The sequence below is a fragment of the Vicugna pacos genome, chromosome 20 (assembly GCF_048564905.1).
Source record: "Vicugna pacos chromosome 20, VicPac4, whole genome shotgun sequence".
In the NCBI taxonomy this organism is placed as follows: Eukaryota; Metazoa; Chordata; class Mammalia; order Artiodactyla; family Camelidae; genus Vicugna; species Vicugna pacos.
In genome coordinates, this window is record NC_133006.1 from 18,276,209 (window position 1) to 18,300,906 (window position 24,698).

Here is a 24,698-nt window from a genome sequence, read left to right on the forward strand (position 1 = left end):
CGGTGGTCTCATGAGGTGAGGTTTCACAGTGTATGATCCATCGTTAGAGAGATGTAGAACTATGGCAAAGTCAGACCCAAATGCAGATCCCCTGGCTCTCAGGGGAGAGTTCCAAAAGTGTCCCTGACTGGGTGTGAGCCCTCCCTGAGCCAGAAAAAAAAAAGGCCTCTAGTCCAGCCCGTCCCTCTGAGCCAGGCTTTCCTGTCCTTTAGGGGAGCTCTGCTGTCAAGAGTAGCGGGAAAGGCAGCTGCAGGAGGACTCAGGAGGGAAAACAGAAAGTCTGGGAACCTACAACTCTTAGATAATTTCACTTTTTGAAATCTTTTCCAGGATGTAGAATTAAACATTATTTGTTCTTTTTCCAATAATACTTATGAAATTAGCTTTAACATATGATATTGCTGGGGGGAAAAGGTAAAATCATTTCATTTTCTTACTGACTTTCTACTACAAAAAAATGCAATGAAAAATGTCATACCATTTTCAAACTTTCACCAGTCTATTTAATGGTAATTGAAAGATGAATGTTTATAAGTTTTAAAGTTTAGATAGGAGAGATCTGCAAAATTTTCTGAAATTATTATTTTCAGATATAAAGTTATCCCACCTAGAACGTGTACTACTTAATGCATTATAAATACCTTTGAAGCAGCTGAAGAGCCTGCTGAGAAGATAAGATTTTTCCAAAAGTACTGTTCATAAATGCCTGTATTTGTACCTAAAATACAATAATAATATTTAAGTAATTTTTTGAATGATTAGTTTTGCTTAACAACAATTAATGATTCTCCTACAATCAAACAGAATCAAAATAGCCTTAAACACATCTACCACTTAAGCATCTAGAACTGCGCTGTCCAGTACGGTGGCCACTGGCCACACATTGCTACTGAGCACTTGAAATGTCACTACTTGGAAGGGAGATGTTCTGTAAATACAAAACACACACTAGATTTCAAAGACTTAGTACAAAAAAAAAAAGAATATAAAATATCTCATGATGTTTATATGAATGACATGTAAAAATGATAATATTTTGAATACTGTTGGGTTGAAAAAGTATTTTATTAAAATTAATTTCACCAGCTTCTATTTACTATTAAAAAAATTAAAATCACATAAATGGTTTGCATTTGCCGTTCATTATTTATTGGACATTGACCTAGAGAATTTATGAAAGAAGTGAATGGCCCTTACTGAGCATATTTCTTTGGGAGATTTAGAATTTCTAAAGCATGTTGGTAGAGCAATGTAATGACACTATAGACATTCAAGGTCAACAGGTGTCATTTTCCATCACTGCTGCTCTCAGAAATTTCTTTGTCATGCTAAGGAGGAATAAGAAGAGGAAATATTCTTCCAAGACTCCCATCATCCAAACTCCTGGTGCCCAACTGATAGAACTGAAGCTCTATGCAAATTACTTTCACTTATAGATTATATTGGTACTGTCTACAGATATATACCACATCCACTAATCAAACATTGGAAAAGGAAGGAAAGTGAAAATACTGACACCACTTTTTAAATACTAAATAGTTAATATGGCCTCTAAATTTACTGACAGCTAAACTTGTATCTAAGACTACAGTAAAGGCTTTACAACACATAATCTTCATTAAGAAATCATAAAAATATTTCAAGCAATAAGTTTTTTTAAAAAACACAAATTCTCATTGCTGTAAAGACAAAGATACAACTCACAAAGCCATGCACTAAAAATAATAACTAACATATACCTTAATATCAAAGTGCCTAACTTCGAAAAACTGAAAGGAAATCTGGACCAAAAAAAAAGTGTTATAGTTAGAACTTTAGGATCTTTTTCATTACTATTGCCCAGATTACATGTAACGTAGTTTTTAAAGAGTCTTTTAAAGATAAACAAGGAAAATAATATATGGTTTTCCTCACCTTCTTGGCAAAGAATTTAAGACTAAGGAAGTGGACAGAGTACATTCCAGCCTCTGTCTGTGTCTCCAGGACATTTTGCAGCAAAGAGAAGACCACTCCCCAGGGCTAAATCTGGGTTTACAGTGGTTTTCAGTAAGAGAGTAACTGAGGTCATGTAAGTCCAAAAGATGAGAGAGAAATGTATTATAGTCTCATCCCTCCAGAATCCCTTCAGCTGGAAAAGTGACATCTGCTCCACGGCACAACAAAAAACAAATACAATTTTTCATGTAAATTAAAAATAAACTCTAAAAATAAGCCCTTTGAGCTTCTGGTTAGTCACTGATATCTTTTATTGAATATGCTCATTTTTCATTTAAAAAAAGAAAGTATTTTGCGGATGAGTTAGAAAATTATTCACACTGGCAAATAGTTCTGATCAATTTGCAAGAGTAATGTATAATAAATGGTAAATATGTGAATTTCAGTATTATTGATTATATTTCAGCTTTAATAAAGTGAAATTACATATAATTACATACCTCTAAACCATTTATTTTTGCCACGAAATCTAAGAAATCTGTGTCAAATTCTGTCCTTCTTGGATCCAGAATGTCATATTGCTTTTTCTTAACCCCTTGATATATATTTTTAAATTTTATTGCCATAATGTCTATCCCCTCTACGGTAGAATTGCTCAAGGCTGAATATGTTTGCACAACAGTTATCATTTCTGTAATCTTAAAAAGAACAGTGTTATTTTACTTTAAAAATTAGAAATTAACACCCTTACCTAGAATAAGCTCTTAATGAATCATTGATTTTTTTTAAATCAATAAACAGGCCCTGAAATCATTTAGCTAAAACCAACCAGAGGAGATAAAATAGAAGATAAATCTCTGTTCCAGTTATTACTACTCTTAAGACTATTTAAGACAAAGAGGTTCTGTCATAAGCAGAGAGAATTTACAATCTTTCTCAGAATTTGATCATTTTGTCTTTCAGGAGGTGGGGGTGAGTAAAAGCCCTTGCAGATGTCTAAACAGATTCATTCTTTTGTTCTTGAAAATTTTCTGAAAATCATTTCATTGGATCACTGGATTCAAAGCCCTACCATTCTTCTTGGCCCTTGCTGTAGTTCTGATATGTTACACTAGCATAAACCCACATCTGTTTTCTCTTTGCACCCGCATTCACGTAAAGGAAAGGCCCCACAATCCTGAAGGATGACTGCAGTCACTTCTAACCCCTAAAGGACCCTGGGAAATCCTCATAGGGAACTTTATTTCAGAAACGGCTGGCTCCATCACTCAATGTACCAAAACCACGTACCTCACCAGAAAAATCTTTCATGTCCACAGGCTAATCAGTTCCTTAATCTTCAGCACCCACTTCCCATTTTAATCCCTGATCTGGAGAACAATGCTCAAAGCTCTCCAGGGCTGGTACATTCATCCAATGGTCAAACAGAATAAACCTGTTTTCATGGAAGTCCTCCAAATACCACACACCATGAAAACAACACTACGGGTCCCCCTAACACAGCCTGCAGAATCCACGTAAGTTCCTACACATGTCAACCAGAATGACTATTTTCAGAGTAACTGTCACTCTCATTCCTCTATTTCCGTACACTTCCCCAAACCACTGTCATCCTAGAAGCCAACCCAAACCTGGAGGAAATAAGAACACCTGGAATTGACAGCAGGCTATATATATGCTCCATATAAAAACGAGAATATCTGGGTCTCCTAACACTCCACTCACTCTAGAAACAAAAACAAATGATCAAAACCAAGAACAAAGTTTAAAAAACAAAAACAATTATTCTAACCTGCTAAGACTCTGTCCTTTACCCCTTACATTAACACCTGGCTCCCGAAGGGATGAAATTGGGATGAAATTCCTGTCACTAACATGCCCTCTATTTTGTCCATGGGTGAATGAGGAGACATCAAGAGGCAGAGACACCAGTTAAGCCCATGCTTGGCCCTTCAGACTTAGCCGGAACATCCTCCACCACCCGCCACAGAGCAGTAATATCAAAGCCAGTCATGGTCATCAATCATCACCATGCTCTTCTTGCTTGTTTGCCCTGACTGTGGCTTTTTCACCAGCTCTTTATCAACTTTTGACCCCCTCAGTATTGACAGCCAAGTTACAGTCATTTCTTTGTGCACCAACCATGGCATCCTTTGCAGTTTTCAACTTCCTGTCTCAGTGTTACTGTGAATAAAGACCCTATACCACTCACCAGATGCAATTCCTTCAACCTCCTCCCAGAAATACCAGTTTTCCACCTCACTTCTTCTCTCCCACAAATGTGCAGAGTGAGAAGAAAATAAACTAAAGACAGAGCTCTGGGAAATACCAATATTCACCAAAATTTACATGGCGGAAAGAGGAAGAAGAAACAAAGTATACTGTACACAAAATTCTAGGTCTTTAGGACAGAGTAACACTCAAGGCACCATCAAGTCTCCACCTACCAAAGACAGGTGCATTTCAGGCACCCTAACCCGGCACACTGGAATCTTTGTCTCTTGTTCCTTAAAGATCCTCAACATCTCTTTCTAATTCTGAGGTCTTGGCTCTCCAACCACAAGCTCAGTTGAAGAGGGGTGGTCCAACAGCGGTCCCTGCTGTGCCCCACTCATCAGGGGAAGCCCACCAAGGCAGCTCAGTAACCACATCTGGAGGATTATAAAGAAATTCAGGCCCCCTTTCAGGGTAACTTTCATGCCCCATCTTTGAGAATCTGGATATCCACTAATTACACCTGGGAGAGATGCCAGTCAGTCAAAAGATTCTTAGCACAGAGGAGTTGGGATAACTTGGTAACCAGAATGCACTTCAAGTAACGCCTCTAGGGGGCACTGCATTAGCTCTGCTTGCTGAGCTTTGGTAGCATGAAGTTGTACCCTTAAGATGACAGGCAGCACTTCTTCAGTGGTAGGGCAGGGGGAGTAGCTAATGCAGCTGGCCATTACCACTCACTTCATCAAGCATCAGGAATGCCTGGGCTGCTCATTATGTCCAGCATTAGACTTGCCACCAAAGATCTTTACAGCAAATGGGCTAACCATGAATGTCCAGACTTGAAACCCTACCAAGCGTAAAATTGCACCCAAGATGGCGAGGGTCCTGGTTCCTGGAAAAATTAAAGGTAACCAGGACTCACCTCCAGGTTTACATCATAGTGGTTTGAGAACTGTTAAACATCTCTGTGGAACAGGCCTTGACCAATGGGGCTTACTTATTATTTTAACCCATGCCAGTATCATTCTAATTGGACATTTCCCCCAAGAAATCCCTACTGTTCACAAAGCAGCCTCATACAACATCTTCCTACATGCAGCACCAAAAGCACAAGCAACAAAGGAAAAACTTGATAAACTGGACTTTACCAAAATTAAAAACTATCGTGCTTCAAAGAACACAATCAAGAAAGTGAAAAGAAAACCTACAGAAAGAGAGAAAATATTTGCAAATCACATCTGATAAGAAACTTATATCCAGAATATATAAAGAACTCTTATAACTCAACAAAAAGTAGAAGTAATTAAATTTAAAATGTGAAAAGAATTTGATTTCTCCAAAGAAGAAATACAAATGGACAATAAGTACTTGAAAAGATGCTCAGTACCATCAGTCATCAGGGAAACACAAATCAAAACCACAATGAGATACCATTTCACACCCACTAGGCTGGCTGAATTCAAAAAGACAGATAATAACAAGTGTTGATAAGGATGTAGAGACATTGGAACCCTCATACATAGCTTATGAGAATGTAAAATGATGCAACTACTTTGAAAAGTAGTTTAGCACTTTCTCAAAAAAGGTAAACAAGGAGTTATTACAAGACCCAGCAATTCTACTCCTATGCATATATTCAAGAGAAATGACAACATATGTCCATACAAAAACACATACACAAATGTTCATAGCAGCATTATTCATAATAGCCAAAAAGTAGAAAAACTCAAACGTCTATCAACTAATCAATAGATAATAAATATGGTACATCCACACAATGGCATATTTTTCAGCAATACAAAGGAATGCTACCTGACAGATGAACCTTGAAAACATTTTGCTAAGTGAAAGAAGCCAGTCACGAAAGACCATATATTATATGAATCTGCTTATGTGAAATGTCCAGAATAGGCAAGTTTATAGAAACAGAACGTAGATTAACAGTTGCTTAGGTATGGGTAGAGGGGAGAATGCAGTATCACTGCTAATGGACACAGGGTTTCTTTTAGTGGGAATGAAAATGTTCTAAAATTAGATAGTGGTAATGGTTGCACAACCCTTTGAATATATTAGAAAACACTGACTTGTACACTGTAAGTGAATAAATTATATGGTATGTGAATTATAGCTCAGTAAAGCTGCTAAAGAAATAAACAAAAAAACAGCCCCAAAGAAGTAAGTATGAAGGACCACCCCATACACACACACTCAGGGATTTGGTCTCTTCATCACTCATACTTTCCTACCCTGACATGTCTAGGAAATGCCCTTCAACTTGTGTAACCCCCCCATCAATTTCCAACAAATGATGAGCAGGCTCCTAACTACTACCAGGACCTAGGGAGTTAACAGAACAGTGGGGCTGTGGGGACGGTCGCACCTAGATGATATCTTTACAGGCTTTCCAAAGGTTGGCTCCAAGAAGCCTCTGGTGTAAGTGCCCTATTCCTCCTGAAAAAGCATCACTCCTCTCCAGTCACTCCTAATTAATGAATGAATCAAAGGTGCAGAAGTTTCTAACCCACGTCCACCTAACAGAAACATCACCTTTACAATGTCTATGTATAGACCACATCGGCTAGCCAGGAACGACAAGGTGCCCACATGTCCAGATAGGACACAACTACCAGGTTCTGCCAGGAATCACAGATACGTCAGCTCACACCTTTTCTCAGCCTGATACAACAGTTAAGAGCAGAGTCTTTAAGTTCAAGCTCCAAGGTGGAAGTAGAATTGAGGTCTCAGGAGAAGTGAAAGTGTGCAAGAGCTTTTGTGAGACTGGCAGAAGACAGTAATCAGAAATGAAAAAAGTTACAATAAAATGCAGTGACCTGTGAGCAATATTGGATGAGATGAATAAATGGTGACACAAGAGATTTGACACAGTAATTCTCAATGGCACTACATGAAGCATGAAATAACTGGAAAGGTGTGGTTGGTGGTGGGAACTGTGGCTGCACAATGCCTACCTTCTCCAGTCTTTTGCAGAAAGCCTCAAATTTTCCAAATATATACATTTCTGAAACCTCAAAGGATTTCTCCCCCGAAGATTCTAAAATCTGTTTCCTTGTTTTGTGAAAAGATGTCTGGTATTCCTTGAATAGAAAAATGCAGTCCTATGAGAGAATTAAAAGGGGGATAATATGTAGTGAGACATTTGTTCAGAAGTGAAAAATTCAAAGATTCTATTCTCACACAGAACTGATCACATCAGCCCCTCAAAAGGGGCTGCTGCTATTAACATTAAAAATGCAAGGTCTCTGCCTACATAAAGGCCTGTGAAAATCAATAGAGTTTTTAAAATTTTTACAACGTGCTTTCATCTTCTTCTTTCCCATTATTTCCTCTTAACTCTTATCCTTATCAAAGTATGACATACACTATTTGTTGTCACATTTTCATGGCTAATTAGAGCTCCCAAGAGACCAAACATTATCCACCAATTCTGTCCTCTATTATCAATTATCTATCTACTTGGCTGGCATCTTTTAATCATCATTATTTACATACAGGTATAAAAAGCATTAAGTCTCTATAATACTAATTTATCATCCAACTGTCATTTTTCTACAAGGAAATCATAGTCTTTGATGAGTGCATTGATGAAATTCTCATATTTGACTACAGCTATACCACTGGCTAGTAAACCTATAAGAGTTTAAAAAAAAAAAAAGGACATTGTCACTAGGCCCCAGTAGGAATTCACTGTCATGTGAGGCTAACCAAACCATCAAAAAAAAAATGTTAAACTTTTTCAAAGCCACCAATGGTCAGTCAAATTTTAACATAATGCCAGCTCCCTGTTTCTGATTCTTTATCTCCCTTTTCACTATGTAAGGAGCTTTGTGATTACAATGGGCCCAGTTGGATAATTCAGGATAATCTCTCCAACCCAAGGTCAGTTAATTAGCAACCTTCATTCCCCCTGACATTTAATAGAACATATTTATAAGTTCCGAGATTGGGATGTGGATATTTTTACTCTTCCTACCTCAGCCACTAAATCAGAATTTCTATGGGTGAGTTTCAGGAATCCATGTTTTTAACATGTTCCCCAGATGATTCCTATAAACATTCAAGTTTATATAACTAGTCTCATTCCTACTTCTAACTATGACCCATCTTCCCTTCTCTATCTCAGTCTCCAAAACAACATCATCACTCTCTTTGAGGTCGCTGATCGTTTTTCACTTATTCAACAAAAGTTTATCAGTGCCTAGAATGTGTTAGGAACTCGTTGAGATGCTAGGAATACAAATAAGATCCCTGCCCTCATGGAATGTGCCATCTAATAGGAATTACTTCATATTAATTCCTCTTTGCCAACCAATTCTTCATATTAGACAGATAAGGCCCTGAATAACAATTCTTCTCATTGCTTTCTCCAGCTCATCTGAAAATTACTCCTAAAAATTATACAACAAAAGTTTCCTTAAAAATATTCAGATGTAATAGAAATTGGGTTAAACTAGAACACAGAAAACCAAGCTTCCACTTCTAACTCAGTAAGTAAATGGCTAGTGACTTGAAGGATATTAAAAGAACCATGAGAATAAATTGTTCAGTTCTATGTAAAGAGTTCTGGTTCTTGCCAACTAGTGAATTTTGGGGGAATGATTTCTGACTCCCACTCCCAAAATTAACCCGGGAGAAACAAGAGAGGGAAACATGGAATCCAGCAAATAACAATAACAACAACAACAGAAGTGATAAACTCCTGGGAGGATGGTGGGTTGTTCTGAATCTGAGGATGAAGTGAGCAAGAATTATTAAGGAAACAGAGAGAAAAGATAAGTACTAGTAACAAATAAGGGGATATATTACATAATAAGGCAAAGATTAGTTAGAGAATATTATCAACATTATGCCAATAAATTACAAATTTTAGACAAATTGAAGAAACCCCTCAAAAATAAAAACTTACCAAAACTGACTCAAGATGAAATAGAAAGAACAGTCAAATAATTAGTTTTTTTTAATGAAGCAATAATACGTATTTCTGAAACATATGTATAAGGGATTAATATCTAGAATATATGAAGAACTCCAACAACCCAACAAAAGTAAAACAAACAACCCAAAAATGAGTGCAGGATTTGAATAGACATTTCTCCGAAGAAGATATATAAATAGCCAATAAGCACATGAAAAAGATGCTCAATCATCAATAGCCATCAGGGAAATGCAAATCAAAACACAATGAGATATCACATCACATGCACTAGGATAGCTATTATCTAAAAAAAGAGAGGGAGAGAGAGAGAAAATAAAAAGCATTAGCGCAGATGTAGAGAAACTGGATTTCTCGGGCATTGCTGGTGAAAATGTGGAATAGAACAGCTGCTATGGAAAAGAGCTTGGCAGTTCCTCAAAAAGTTAAGTGAAGAATTACCATATGATTCCACTTCTACACATACACCCAAAATAACTGAAAGCATAGACTCAAAGAGATCATTGCACAGCTATGTTCATGGCAACATTATTCACAATAGTCAAAAAGTGGTCACAAGGAGAAAGGTCCCCCTTCAAAAACTCCTAAAGGAAATTGTAGCAAAGTGAATTTATGAATTTTTTGAAAAGGCTAATTACACTATGACTAAGTTGAGTTTATCCTAGGGATATCAGAATAGTTTCATTTTAGAAAACCTAAAAATGTCATCTATTACAATAGCAGATTGAGGAGGAAAATCTTATAAGCTCTTCAATAAATATGTGCAGAAAAAAATTTTTTCAAAACCTGTTCATAACTTTTAATAGTATCTTCTAGTACTAAAACTAGGAATAAAACTTCCTTAAATCTAATCAATGATGTATTAAAGCATCAGAATAAATGGGGAAATGTTAGAAGCATTTTATTCCCAAAGAAGATCAGAATCTGATGCCAACTATCACCAGGTCTATTTAAGGATGTACAGCAGTCCTAGTCAATGCAGAAAGGCAAGGAAATGAAATTAACACGGGCTGGAGTAAGAGGTGGGGGCCAGAGTCTATGCAATAGCACATAAGAGGTGTCCGGTATACACAGCCATGGGGAAGATGAGGATTAAATTGTGCCCTAGAAGGAGCACTAAATACAAAGGGAAGTAGATAATTTTAGTGAAGTTCTTTTTTAACAGTCTCATACTACTATGTACAATGTTTTTTTTCAGAGTTAACATGCTTTGCCAGTGAAGAAAGTAAACAAAACTGGGTCAGATGATAAAAGCTTTACTTTACGAAAATAAAAATACTTATACAAACCTGAATTTTCTTTAGTACAACTGGTGTTTCCTGATCCCATACATGGTTAGTTCCTCCATCAGTAATATATACTTTACACGCTGTCACCATTTGATTTGTTACCTAAAATAAATAGAACTCCAAAATAACTATAGGTAAAGAAAGAAATAAAATTTAAGTTTTTTAAAACAAGCATAAAAATAAGATAAATAGCAAACTTATAGAATGAATTAATCACAGAATATAAAAAACAAAGAAATATACATTCAGCCAAAACAAAGAAAACCCAAAATCACATTTACCAATTGTATTTAAGTCAATGTCATCAGGGCCATAAATTTCAAAAACAACTATATTTTCCCCTTGTCTGTTTCTCCTGTAATTAGGTCTTGATCCAATCCAAGTGTGCTTCTTCACCATCCTTCAACATGCAAACTAAATACTAAGTTAACCACCTCTCACATACTCTAAAATAGTGAAGGGAAAAAAAAGCAAGATAGCCATTTAAATGGTCAGGAGGTTAGATCAAGATGACAGGCTGACACACAGAAATTTTAGAGGATTCCTAAAATATGGAAAGTACATGGGATCAAACCTACAAGGGAAAAAAGAAAAAAGACTAGAGAAAGCTAGAACCCAATTCTGGAGAAGGTTACTATGAAGGTGGAAGAGTTGTGGGAAATTTTCAAGATGGGAGACAAGTGAGGTGACCCTTAGTTGTAATCCAGCACAATTGTACAGCAGGCAACAGTGACCTGTGCTGAAAGGCCAAAGCTATGAGTGTGAACCACAGTCTTGGAGAGGTGTGGCCCAGGCAGATACTGCACACTCAATAGGACATCTCAGAGAGGAAGCTATTCACACTCCTCTCCCAATGGTAAGTTGTGCCACTTACTCACAAGGGACAGACTACAATAAACAACAGGGAGGCAAACTGGCAGTTGCAAACACAAAGATGGACAGATAACCAAGAGCCAACAAGCAACTGAAGAAAACAAACATGGTAACAGAAGCATTACATTCAACAGAAAGAGGAAATACAGAAAAGATATATGTAAACTCTTTTAAAATATCTTTTATTAACTAAATTATTCAAGAGAAAGATAGGAGAGGATTTTATATCACAAAAAGAAAACAACTAGAGAATTTGGAAATTGAAATTTTTATTGATGAACTGACCAGAAATTGCGACATAAATGAAGAGCCAAAGAGTGAGCTGAAAGGTCAAAGGACAAAGATGAACTGAAAAAAAAATAGTTAAGGAAAATGGAATTTAGATTCAAAGAGAGAGAATAAATTGAATAGGTGGATAAGAAATAATCAGAGGTAAAGAAAATTTCCCAGGAATGAAGAGAGATGAAAGTCTTTAGAATGAAACAACCAAGAAAGTACAGAGTAAGACAAATGTAAAACAACGAAAAAGAAAACCAAAAAAAAAACCACCACATCACTTCGAAATTTTAGAAGTTTAAGAATAATGAAAAAAAAATCCTAAAAGCTTCCTGGGAGAATAAAATAGGTTTCCTACAAAGGAAAGACAATCAGATTAGCATCAAATTTCTTAATCAACAATAGTGAATGGTAGACAACTGTATCTTCAAAGTTCCAGGAAAAAATTATATTGAACTTAAGAATCTCAGTCAAACTATTTGAATGTCATTTTTTATTTAATTGTTTTATCTTGGCATGGTTGGGGGAGGTAATTAGGTACTTATTTTTAGAGGAGGTACTGGGGATTGAACCTAGGACCTCATGCATGCTAAGCATGTGCTCTACCACTTGAGCTATACCCTCCCTCCAAACTAATATTTGAGTAGTAGGACAAAATGAAACTATTTTCAGACATGCAGGAATTCTGGAAGTTCACTATAGAGACTCTAAAAGAACTACTTGAGAATTTTTTCAGCAGAAGAAATAATAAATCCAAGACAGAGGAAGATGTGGCAGTCACAAAACAGAGGTGATCAAAGAAACTAGCAATACTTAGATTTTCATCTGAATATTTGTTGATTCATAATGTTGAAAAAAATAGTAACAATAATACGGTACTAGAAAACTCAATGTGGGACACACAGCAAGAAGAAGGGAAATGAGTGACAGGGAAGACTCCTAAGGTTTTTGCCTTGTTTAGGATATAGATAATTATTAAATCTATCCTTTGATTAAAAAAAAAAGGTTTAAATGTGACTTATGTTCTGCTTGAATCATTTACCAAGAAACTCTATTCATGTGTTTCTTGGATGATTTTTCCAATTATTTAAAATAATTAATTGGATGGCACTACATGGGAAGATTTTACATAAACTATAGCACAAATAGAGTGGTTAAAGAAGCACTATTAATAGTGGACACAATTCTCAGCGCTTGAACAAAATTATTTGGAATGAATAAATTAGAAAATCACCAGCTACATTTAAACAAAAAACTGGGGGCTTACATCTGACAAGGAGAAAGGTCCCCCCCTTCAACTAAGTACAGCTGACTCCAGTCAACACCTTTCTTTTCTTGTCCACATGGGATGAAAATCCAGAACTCTGAGGGGCACCCAAACTTCCCATTTCCCCTCCCTGGCTCAGAGGGAAAGGAATGTTAACTTTCTCACAGGGTCATGTGTGTGACTTCTTCCCTTAGAAACTTACCTTGATAAACAATGAGGTCATTCTCTTTGAAGTATTATAATACCTTGACACACTGTGAATCATTCTGATGGCATTAATCAAGTTTTGTATTCCATGTGCCATGGAAACCTAAAGTTGAAATACATTAAATGAATTCCATCGTATGTTTATATTTTTAATAACCAGTATCCTATAATATTCAGAACTTTAAACATACATAGAATAATGTAACATTTTAATCTTAAAGTCAAATTTTACTAAACATATCCTCAGCTTAACTATCTACACACAGTGTTCAGACATTTTATATATAGAATACATAATAGAAGATAATGCCTACAACACAATTCCAGGATGATAAAGTGAAACACTAAACAGAAAATTCATTAAATTTTATCAATAAGAAATGGAAGCATGAGTCCTCTACACTTCTGCTGAAATGACAGTTACAAACTAAACAGCAATTGTTGGTTGCTTTCAATGAAAATAAAGAAAATGAGAAAAAAAGAATTTTTTAAACAACAGAAATAGTGGGTATAGGAGGGGGAAGAAATTATTTGACTCAATACTGTTAGTACTTACCTAATTTCAAAAGATAATGTTCAAAACATTCCTACATCAAAGAATGTTAAAAGCTCAATAATAATAAAATGATAATAATAAGGTAATCTGTGGCTAGCATAATTGAATGAAGTTTTTTAAATTACTTAGATGAAAAGAATATCAAAACTAAAAGATCTGAAAATTATATGAATTTAAACAAGTCCTTTAAACCAAGAAGCTGAAGTTAGTACACCTTAAAATTTAAAGGTCTTGATAACAATAAAAAGCACTGTATCTTTCTTCCAAGTTTACTTTTTATAGTGAAAAGCTTTAAATATATAAAGTACAATGTACAGAAAATATTATAATGACCACCTACATCCATTCCCAGATTTGACAAATGTTAACATTTTGCTATATTCACTCCATCTATTATTTTTTTACACCACGAGGTACTTGTTGGCAGGCATTCTAGAGTAGGCTTTAGGAATATGTGTATTTAATATGTGTATCTTCAACTCTTGTGAGTAACCCCAGATGCCCATGGTATATGATAATTCTACTTTTTCTTAGACACAAATTTTAATTGCACATGTTGTAAAGCTAGGAAATCAAATCACTGAGCTCCTAAGTGAAACAAGCAATGACAATATTTCTCTATCATGGTATTATTTGGTTTTCTTTACTCATGGTCATATACACAGAAACACCTAAGAAATGAAATAAAATGTTCTTATGAAAGACAGATTTTAAGGTTCCCAACAGAAGTCCAGTTGCTGATAGTAGGGGTAGAAGTCAGTATCGAATGAGGTTTAAGAAAAGTCAGAATTCTTTGCAAACAAGAACAATACAAATATGTTGTAAGTTAAAGTCCACCATCTCTTTATGGAATCAATTAAAAGACTGCTTCTGAGAAGTCGTCTTATTCTTTCTCATGGTGCTTCCTGATGGATGATGGATTCCCACATGGCAGTAAGAATTTCACCTGCCCTGGACTCTCAATCCTACATCTTTCCCTCTGCACCTGCATTGAACTCTTTGGCTCCCAATGCCCTCCTGGGATGGGTATGAACTGCTCCTACACATCACTCTTCTGCAAATCTAAGTGATATGGGACATAGACTCTGCCCCTTTCACTGCCTCTAGGATGAAAGCAGCATTTATTCTGCCCCCAAAAGATTGGCCAATCAAGCTGTTTGGCCAATGGTGCCATCTATGTGGAGGATGTAACTGTCTCTACAAAAACGAGAATGCAGTATGCTGAGTATGTGTAACAGACACTAATATAAATTATTTTGAGAGCTTTAGAGCTTAGAGAATACCTTGAAAAAGCAGCATAGTAAAGTGGGAAAAAAACAACCCATAATGCCAAAGAGTACTGGATTCAAACTCAGTCCCATCACTTATGGCTGTAGAAATGCTCAAACTTGGATTTCTAATCTTTAAAATGAGCATTGTTGTGCATACAGAGTGAAACTGTATGAAAAGTATGTAGTAGAATGCCTACCAAAAAAAGGCCAGAGGTTCTCAAGACGCAGACATCTTTAAAAATAGAACTGTCTGGGCAACTCTTGCCTAAAAGTGATTCACAAAAAAAGGCAACACCCAGTCAAAACTGGGAAACACTGCCCTGAAGTTCTCAACAAATAGTTTCCTTGATTTCCCCTATCTAAAGAAAGGATAGGGCGTTTTCTTTAATTTTTGTATTTCATATGAGACACTATGAAATATCAGTAAGTTATAAATCAAAAACTAATATGAACTTAAAAAAAAGTAATTGAAAGTACTAATATGTCCTCTAAAGGAACTCTATCGATATGAATATTCTGAGAAAAGTAGGTTAGAAACTAGAAGATGGGTCCTGTGCTGCCTTACTGATTTGCAGAGTGACAATGGCAAATGCCATCATGAGTTTTGGTTTCCTAATCCGTAAACTGGGAACTATCCACCATGGTAGGCAGCCTCTAAGATGACCCCAACGATGTTCACACTCACAGTATTCACACCCACCTATAATCCCCCTTCCCCTGGGTGTACACTAGCCTTCCTGACTTGCTTCTAACAGAATACAGCAGAAGCAATAGGATGTCACTTTGAGATTAGGTTATAAAAAGGCAGTGGCTTCCAACTTCAGTATTCTCTCTTTTTTAAAGTCAATATTATTTTATTTAGTTATCAATTTCCTTGGTTCCTAGCATTTAAAAAAAATCTCAGAGTTCCTAACAAATAGTTAAAAGTAGCCTTTTTAATATTTATCCTTTCTAATATTAGAAGATAATTTCCCAATTACCTTCTCTTTTTTCCAGTTTTATTGAGATATAGTTGACATATAAATTTAAGGTGTACAACATGATGATCTAATTACACACATATATTATGAAATAATTACATAAAGTTAACACCTTTATGACTGCACATAATTACTTTTGTGTGTGTGTGTGTGTGTGTAGTAGGAACATTTAAGATGACACTCTTAGCAACTTTCAAGTATATAATATGGTATTGTTAGCTACAATCACCATGCTGTATATTAGATCTCAGAATTTATTCAACTTATAACAGTAAGTTTGTACCTGTTGACCAAAATTTCCCAATTTCCCCTTCCCCCAGCCCCTGGCAACGAACATTTTACCCTCTGTTTCTACGAGCACATATACACACATACACATAAGCATAAAAAGAGAGAGAGAGGGTGAGAGAGAAAGAGATGGACACCAGACAGTTGGCTGCCTGCCGCCCCACCTTGGTTATTGTGAGTAATGAACATGGTAGCGCGGATATCTTTTCAAGACCCTAACTTCCTTTACTTTGGATACAGACCCAGAGGTAGGACTGCTGGATCACATGGTAGTTCTATTTTTAATTTTTTGAGGAAACTTCATACTGTTTTCCGGAGTGGCTGCACCCATTTACATTCCCAAAAACACTGCACAAGAATTTCCTTTTCTCCATATCCTAGTTTACTAACACTATTTATCTCTTGTGTTTTTGATGACAGCCATTCTAACAGGTATGAAGTGATAGATAATTGTAGTTTTTATTTGCATTTCTTTGATGATTAGTGATATCAAGCATCTTTTCATGTAGTTTCAGGTTAGCCATTCAAATGACTCCTATGGAAAAATGTCTATTCAATTTTTCTGTTTTTTATTGCTTTGTTTCTTTTTTGGTTATTGAGTTATATGAGTTCTTTATATATTTTGGATATTAGCCCCTTAACTAATATATAGTTTGTAAATATTTTCTCCCATTCCGTAAGTTGCCTTCTTATTTTTTAATTGTTTCTTTCATTGTGCATAAGCTTTTTAGTTTGATGATTTTTTTTTTGTTTATTTTTACTTCTACTGATTGTGGGTTTTGCCTCGTATCTTAAAAGATCATTGCCAAGACTGATGACAATGTTTTCTTCTAGGAGTTTTATGGATTCAGGTCTTACGTTTAAGTCTTTAGCCCATTTCCAGATAATTTTTGTGAGTGCTATAAGACAGAGATCCAATTTCATTCTTTTGCATGTGATTATCTGGTTTTCCCAACATCATTTATTGAAGCGATTATCCTTTTCCCATTGAGTATTTTTGGCTCCCTTGTCAAATTTTAGTTTACTGTATACTCAAGGATTTATTTCTGATCTCTCAATTGCACCTCATTGGTTTGTGTGTCTGTTTTTACACCAGTTCCATACTATTTACTATAGCTTTGCTGTAGAGCTTTAAATCAGAAAGATTTGTTCTTTCTTGGGATTGCTTTGACTATTCAGGGTCTTCTGTGGTTCTACACAAATTTTTTTTTCTATTACTGGGGAAAATGTCATTGGAATTTTGATAGGGATTTCACTGAATCTACAGATGGCTTTGGGAAGTATGGAAATTTTAACAATATTCATTCTTTCAATTCATGAACATGGGATATCTTTCTATATATTTGTGTCATCTTCAGTTTCTTTCATCAGTCTTACAGTTTTCAGTATACAAACCTTTCACCTACTTGGTTAAATTTATTACTAAGTATTTTGTTGATGCTATTGTATATGAAATTGTCTCCTTAATTTCTTTTTCATCTGTTTTGTTGTCAGTGTATAGAACTGCTACTGATTTCTGTACGTTAATTTTATGTCCTGCAACTTTACTGAATTCATTTATTAGTTCTAACAGTTTTTTGGTGGTGTCTTTTGGGTTTTCTACATATAATATCATATTTACCTGCAAGCAAAGAGAGTTTTACTTCTTCCCTTCCAATTTGATGCTTTTTATTTATTTTTCTTGCTTGACTGCTCTGGCTAGGACTTCCAGTTACTTCATTTAATAAAAGTTTTGAGTGGTTATCCTTGTATTGTTCCTAATCTTAGAGAAAAATCTTTCAGTTTTTCACCATTGACTATGATGTTAGCTGTGGGCTTGTCATATATAGTATTTTATTATGTTAAGGTATATTCCTTCTATACCCAAACGGTTTAGAGTTTTTATAGTTAAAGGATGTTATATTTTGCCAAATCCTTTCCCTGCATCTATTGAAATAATCATATGATTTTTATCTTTAATTTTATTACTGTGGTGTATCACATTTATTGATTTGCATATGTTGAACCATCTTTGCTTCCCAGGAATAAACCCCACTTGGTCATGGTGTGTGATCTTTTTTAATGTGCTGTGGAAATTGGTTTGCTAGTATTTTGTTGAGAACTTCTGCATCTATATTCATCAGGGATATTGACCTATAATTTTATTTTCTTGTAGTGTCCTTCTCTGGCTTTGGTATCAGGTCAATGCTGGTTGGGCACTCTCTCTTGCTCACTCTTGGATCATTCACTCTAGGGGAAGTGAGTTGTCATGTGCAAAGACCCATGTGGTGTGCAACTGAGGCCTGCCAACAACCATGTGAGTGAGCTTAGAAATCAACCCTCCACTAGTCAACCTTCCCTTCAGAAGATACCATATTTCCAGCCAGCAGCTTGTCTGCAGCCTTATAAGAAACCTCATAAGAAGCAAAGGCACTCAGCTATGCTGTGCCTGGATTCCTGATCTACAAAACCTGTGGTATAACAAATGCTTATTTGTTTTAAGCCACTCAATTCTGGAGTAATTTGTTATGAAGCAATGAATAACCAATATATTTGTCTTGCTCAATTCACAAATGACATCATACTTACGATAATACTATATATTTAAATGTGGGTTAAAATATAGTTCATTATAGATACATAATAGGAAAAGATATCTTTTAAATAACTTTCTGTAGTACATGTTTTTCCCAATACACACATACCAAAATGCATTAATTTTAAAAACTACACTTTAAAAAGCATACTTACTAGATCATAGTTATAGAGAGGTTGACATACTTTTTCTAGAGTGTATAAATATTTGACATTATCTTTTGATTCATTTGCTGTATCTGTGATTCTTGCGTCCAAATCACGCCAATTCTAAAAAAAGTATAAGAATCCTATGAAACAGCCAAATATACCAGTGTGCTAAGGCTTAATAAAGAAATTCAAGCTATCTTCCCTAATCATACATGTACTAAAATAGTATACACTTAAATGTGAATGATACATCTTTTTCTTACATATATTTAAGACTTAAAGTTATTATAAACACCGTAAGTGATTTACTAACACTGAAGACTCTGTTTATAACTAACACCCTGTTTGTAGGCTTAAATTGGACCTACTTCTGCCTGGAGTGGCTATTCTAGGTTAGTTGTTTGTGACATTACATTATTCTGGGTCTTCAAGAATGGGCTAAGTTATTAAAACAGAGCATTATTCCAAGAAAATATTCCCTTCAGCAAAGTGAACTTTCCATATTCAGCAAGAATGTGCAGAGATGCTCAAGGACCACGGTGGGTTGCCTCATACAATGTATATAACAGATGATTAATAGCCATAGTAATAAAGAATTACTAAAGTCAGTACAAAATAATATCTGGAATTTTTTAAATGGGGGAAAGATATCAACAGACAATTCATAGGAGAGTAAATGCAAATAGCCAATAAACTTTAAAGGATGTACAATTTCACTATTAATAAGGAAAGGCAAAACACAACAAACCATTTTCCACATGTTAGACTGGCCCAAAAAAAATTTTTTTTAAACTGATAGTAAGTACTAACAAAGTTGTGGAGTATATACCCTGGGAAAATACTTGCTTGTATGCATATAGAAGCTTTAACTGTAGTAATGTTTGTGAACACATGGAGAAGGAAATATTTCCCTCAAAAAGTTAAACATGGAGTTACCATTTGACCCAGAAATTCCATTCTTAGGTATATACCTAAGAAAAATAACAACATATGTCCATGCAAGAATGTGTACAGCAATGTTCACAGCAGCATTACTCATAACAGCCAAAAAGTAGAGACAACACATATATCCATAAATGGATAAAATGTGACATTATCTATACAATGGAATATTATCCAGCTATGAAAAGGAATAAATACTGATCCATGCTACAACCTTGAAAACACTATGCTAAGTGAAAGAAGCCAATAAGAAAAGACCACACAGTATATGAAATGTCCAAAATAGGCAAATTTACAGAGATAAAAAGTAGATTGGTGGTTACTTAGGGCTAACGTATGAGAAGGGATACAGGCAGAGACAGGAGATGACAGCTAAACAGTGGCAGGGTATCTTCCTGAGGTGAAGAAAATGTTCTAAAATTGATTGTGGTGATGGTTGTACAACTCTGTGAATATACTAAAAACCATTGGATTTTACTCTTTAAATGGGAGAAATGAATAGTATGTGAATCTTATCTCAAGCCTGCTGAAAAGAAGAAAGGAGACAATTTTTCTAAAAGCAGGAAAATGACTAGATAAAACCTGGTGCATTAACATTCTGGAAAACTACACAGCTTGATCTGACAGGCATAACTCTCCAATGTATGCTTTTCGGGGGAGAGAAGCTGAAGAGAAACAGAGTATGACACTAAGTAATTTTTTAAAATTAGAAACACAAAACAGACATATATTTTTAAAGGAAGAATAAAGAAACAGAAAAGGACCTGGAAAGAATCAAGCCAAACTGTTAATAAATATGACCTCTAGGAAAGGACATGGACTAGTGGGGATGAGATGGACATTCTCAGAGGTCATTTTTGCTTTTGACTTTCCATGTAATTCTTTATTGCAATGAACCTCTATTGACTACAATTTCAAACACTATTTTAAAATAAATGGCAATCATCCCACGGTAGTATTGTCAAAACTGGTGTGCAAAATATCGAGAAATAAATCTTCATTTCTATGCTTCCTTTTCCTCTCCTGGAAGTAATTAAGGTATATGAGATGGCCTTACTCAAAGTTCAACACTTCTAAATATGTGATTTGAAGCATGTGACGTGAGGAAGCAGTTCAAGGATAATTTTCCAGTTGGTTGTTCTGAAGTATACCAAACTTTAAAATACAAGGCCTTGTACCTTTAAGAGTTTGGAGTGTGCAATATTAAGCACATTTATGACAGCCTTACAATTTGGCCCTTTAATCTGTTCAATGATGTAATTGAATTTGGCTGACATGCGTTTCCAGTGCTCTAATTCGGTGAGTGGACCTGAGTCATCAGCTTCTTTTCTCATCTGCTCGCTCTCAATAAGTATCTGCAACCAAAAACATTCAGATTACAGAAATGTTTCTTTCTTCTGTTAAAACCTTATTATTTGCACCTTTTCAAAGAAACTTAAAAGTATAAATGACATCCAACACTGAATAGTATTTTTAAAAATCTTAGAAAACTAAGACTAGAAGGGAATTTCTTTACCATAATAATTAGTGTCTACCAAATATCTATAGCAAACATCATACTTAAGGATGAAATTTTAGAAAATATCACTTTAAAACCAAGGACAAGACAATTCTGCCACTATCATCACCCACTTCTATTCAGCATGGTCATAGAGATCATACAAGAAGACAAGTAAAATAAAATATATAAGAATTGGAAATGAAAAAACAAAAATGGCATAATCACAGATGGAGTGGTTGGCCACAGTTCAAAAATATGAGACTATCTAAAGACAAACTTTTAGAATTAATAAAAAGTGAACAAACTGGATTGTCCAGTAAGGTTTTGTGTATAAACATCAGTAGCATTTCTTTACAAGTCATCTAGCAATCTGAAAATGTAATTTCCAGAAGGACAGCATTTGCTACAACAAGTAGTAACAATGATAAGATATCTAGAGACAAACAAAAGAAGTGCAAGATCATTTTGGAGAAAATCAGAAAACTTACTTTCAGCACACGAAAGAAAACCTAACTAAATGAAGAGACATTCCATGCTTATGGATGGAAAAGCTCAATAATATAAAGATGGTGATTTTCTCTAGATTAGTGTATACATTCAATGAATTTCCAATCAAAATCTCAACAAGATTTTTTTTCTCATGATACTTAACAAACCAGTCTTAAAATCTATGTGGAAGAACAATTAACCAGAAATAATCAACCCAATTTTAAGGAAAAATACTGAAAGAGCTGCCATACCAAATGCTGATTCAGCAAAAAGCTACAGAAATTAAAGCAGCATGGTACTAGTGCACAAAATAATTAGACCAACAGGCTAGACAAAGGGATCTAGAAACTCAATAGATATTACACGCTTGTTTGGAAAGAATGGACTATTAACACGTTGATCACCATGTCACCTAAATCTGGGTGACAGTTGTGTTTCCTCAGAGGCACCCGACCCACAATGGGTGATTAACATATTAAACAGTTCTGGGACAACTGGCTAACCATATGGGGAAAAAAGCACAATTAGATTCCTACCTCACCTTATACATACATACAAAAATAATTCTGGACAGATTAAAAAGCTAAATGTTAAAAACAAAATGATGAAGCTTTTAATGAAAATATAAGAGGTGGGGGTAAAACTATAAAGAAAAGCATGGAACTGAACATCATAAAAGTCAAGAAAATGCTTACCAGTAGAGAGAACAAAAGGGAGTTAAAACTGGGAAGAGAAATGCATGGAGATTGCACGGTGCTGGTTATGTTCTATTTCTTAATTTGTGCAAAGGTTACACAGGTGTTCATTTTATAGTAATTTGTTCATTTTATTATTAATTTTATTACTCACTTATTGTTCATTTTTGTATGTTTCAATATCTAAAATAAATTATTTAGGAGAATATGTTCATAACACTAGAGTAAGAAAGTGTTTCTCCTGAGTAAAATACAAAAAAGCACAAAGTTTCTAGTCACTGGAGATAGCTAAACTGAGGCTGGATTACCATTTGTAACTAATATATTTACATTAAAATGTAAAATTTCCACATGACTAAAGCTATCATACCAAATGAAAATTCAGGACACAATGGGGACTAACAAAAGATTAACTTTCAGAAAATATTATTTAAACTCCAACAATTCAGAAAGATATCATTGAACAACCTGAAAGAAAACTAGGTAAAGGATATGAATAGGCAATTCAACAAAGAGGAAATCAAAATAGCCATTAAACATGCTCAGCCTCAATAGTGTTCAGGGTAATGTAAAAGAAATCAAGATACCAGTTCACACCCAACATACTGGCAACCATTAAAAATCTGACAATCCCAAGTGTAAGGAAAGATATGAAGGCCCAGAAACTCTCATTTACTTCTGTAAAAATGCACAAGTTAATATAACCACTATTTGGAGGGCTTTGCAATACCCAGTAAAAGATATATACACCACTGCTCTCAGCAATTCCCTGGGAAACTGTTGAACACGTGCAAACAAGACTTGAACTATTCACTGAAAATGTATTATTATTGTTTTTAATTGAAAAAAAAAGTAGAAACAATCATCTTTTTGAGGGAATGGATGAATAGACTTCTCTACCTCTTTAAACAGAGGATACTAGACATAGTTTAAATGTCTCCTAAATGTCTGGAAATCTATATAATAAACTGATTTGTTCATAGAGGAATACCAGACAATAGTTAAGTGAATGAATTAAATTTACTTCTACCAACATGGATGAAAGAGGATGTTAAATGAGGGGGAAAAGAACTGTAAAAGGGATTATAATGCTATTATACCATTTATGTGTAAAGATTTTAAACACAAATACATATTTTGCATTTTATATATATAAGTGATTTCTGCCATATAGCAGTTACTTTAAAAAATGTTTATGTAGTCAAATATGTCGGCTTTTTCTTTCATGGCTTCTGGGTTTTATATCTTTCTTAAAAAGATATTAATATAATCCTACATTATGTTCTGGTTCATGTATAGTTTTTGTTTTATTTTTTACATTATATTTTTAAGGTTGGACTTACTCCTTCAACATGTTTTTGAGATTCATTAATGTTCTATTTTTTTTAGTTTTAGCTTTCATATTTATGTCCATGATCCATCCTGAATTAATTTTTGTGTATGACAGATTAGGGTTAATTTTAAATGTAATTTTTGAAAGATCTCTCCCATTTCTTGCACTGATTCTGCTTAATTGGAGGCCATCTGCTACAACTGCCCAACTTGATTTTCTTATTTCAAGTTGCTAAATCTCCTTACGTCAAGCTATTTTCTTTTGCTTGCTCATTATGAAAGAAGATCTATACTGATTGATCATAGTAATTGGAGAAAATCTCCTCGGCCATTGTTTAGGACACAGCTTGATTTCCACAATGGGTTACAACTCCCCCTTCCTCCAGTGGCCTAGCAGGTGGCTGCAGGAGTCCTCTGCTGGGCAATCATCCAGTGGCACCTGGAAGCAAATACGGTGGCCAGCACTCCAGGCTTTGGTGGAGTTTCCAAGGTCTTCCAATTTTTCTACTCCAATTGCATTTCCCTCCTGCTAACAATTCTAAGAGAAATAAAATCAGAAATGCTTTCCTCTAACTGTTGCTTGCTTAAGATTTTTCTCCCCTGGTCCTCATTCAACTGAAGATTTTCTTCTCTAGTTCCATTATCCTACGCTCATGAACTAGAGATCTGTGAGTTGGCTTCTTTCTGTTTAAAGCAATTACATAGTATCCAGTTTTGGGCAGCGTTTGTAGTGGAAGTTGGCGTCTCTTAGAATGTTGACACATACCACATTCCTATCACTGCTTTTCTTACTGACAGAGAAAATGTATTTGGCCAGAGAACTGCACACTTGCCTCTGTAGTACTGATATGAATGAGCCTAGTTTGAATCTCTCTGTCAACACAGACAAGTTGACAATTCCACTG

General features: G+C 35.1%; 1 protein-coding gene across 4 annotated transcripts in view; it reads right to left on the reverse strand.

Annotated features, from left to right (window-relative positions):
* The window catches only part of DNAH8 (dynein axonemal heavy chain 8), a 218,669-nt gene that overhangs the window by 175,731 nt on the left and 18,240 nt on the right, over positions 1–24,698 (reverse strand). For 3 of the 4 annotated variants that reach the window (XM_072945081.1, XM_072945079.1, XM_072945082.1), the window contains 7 exons: positions 20,955–21,131; positions 18,841–18,954; positions 13,011–13,118; positions 10,393–10,494; positions 7,122–7,268; positions 2,436–2,633; positions 642–718 (listed from right to left, as the gene is read on the reverse strand). In XM_072945081.1, the coding sequence (XP_072801182.1) occupies positions 642–718; positions 2,436–2,633; positions 7,122–7,268; positions 10,393–10,494; positions 13,011–13,118; positions 18,841–18,954; positions 20,955–21,131 (923 nt within the window). The remainder of the gene's footprint in view (positions 1–641; positions 719–2,435; positions 2,634–7,121; positions 7,269–10,392; positions 10,495–13,010; positions 13,119–18,840; positions 18,955–20,954; positions 21,132–24,698) is intronic. The other variant, XM_072945080.1, reaches the window with a different exon arrangement.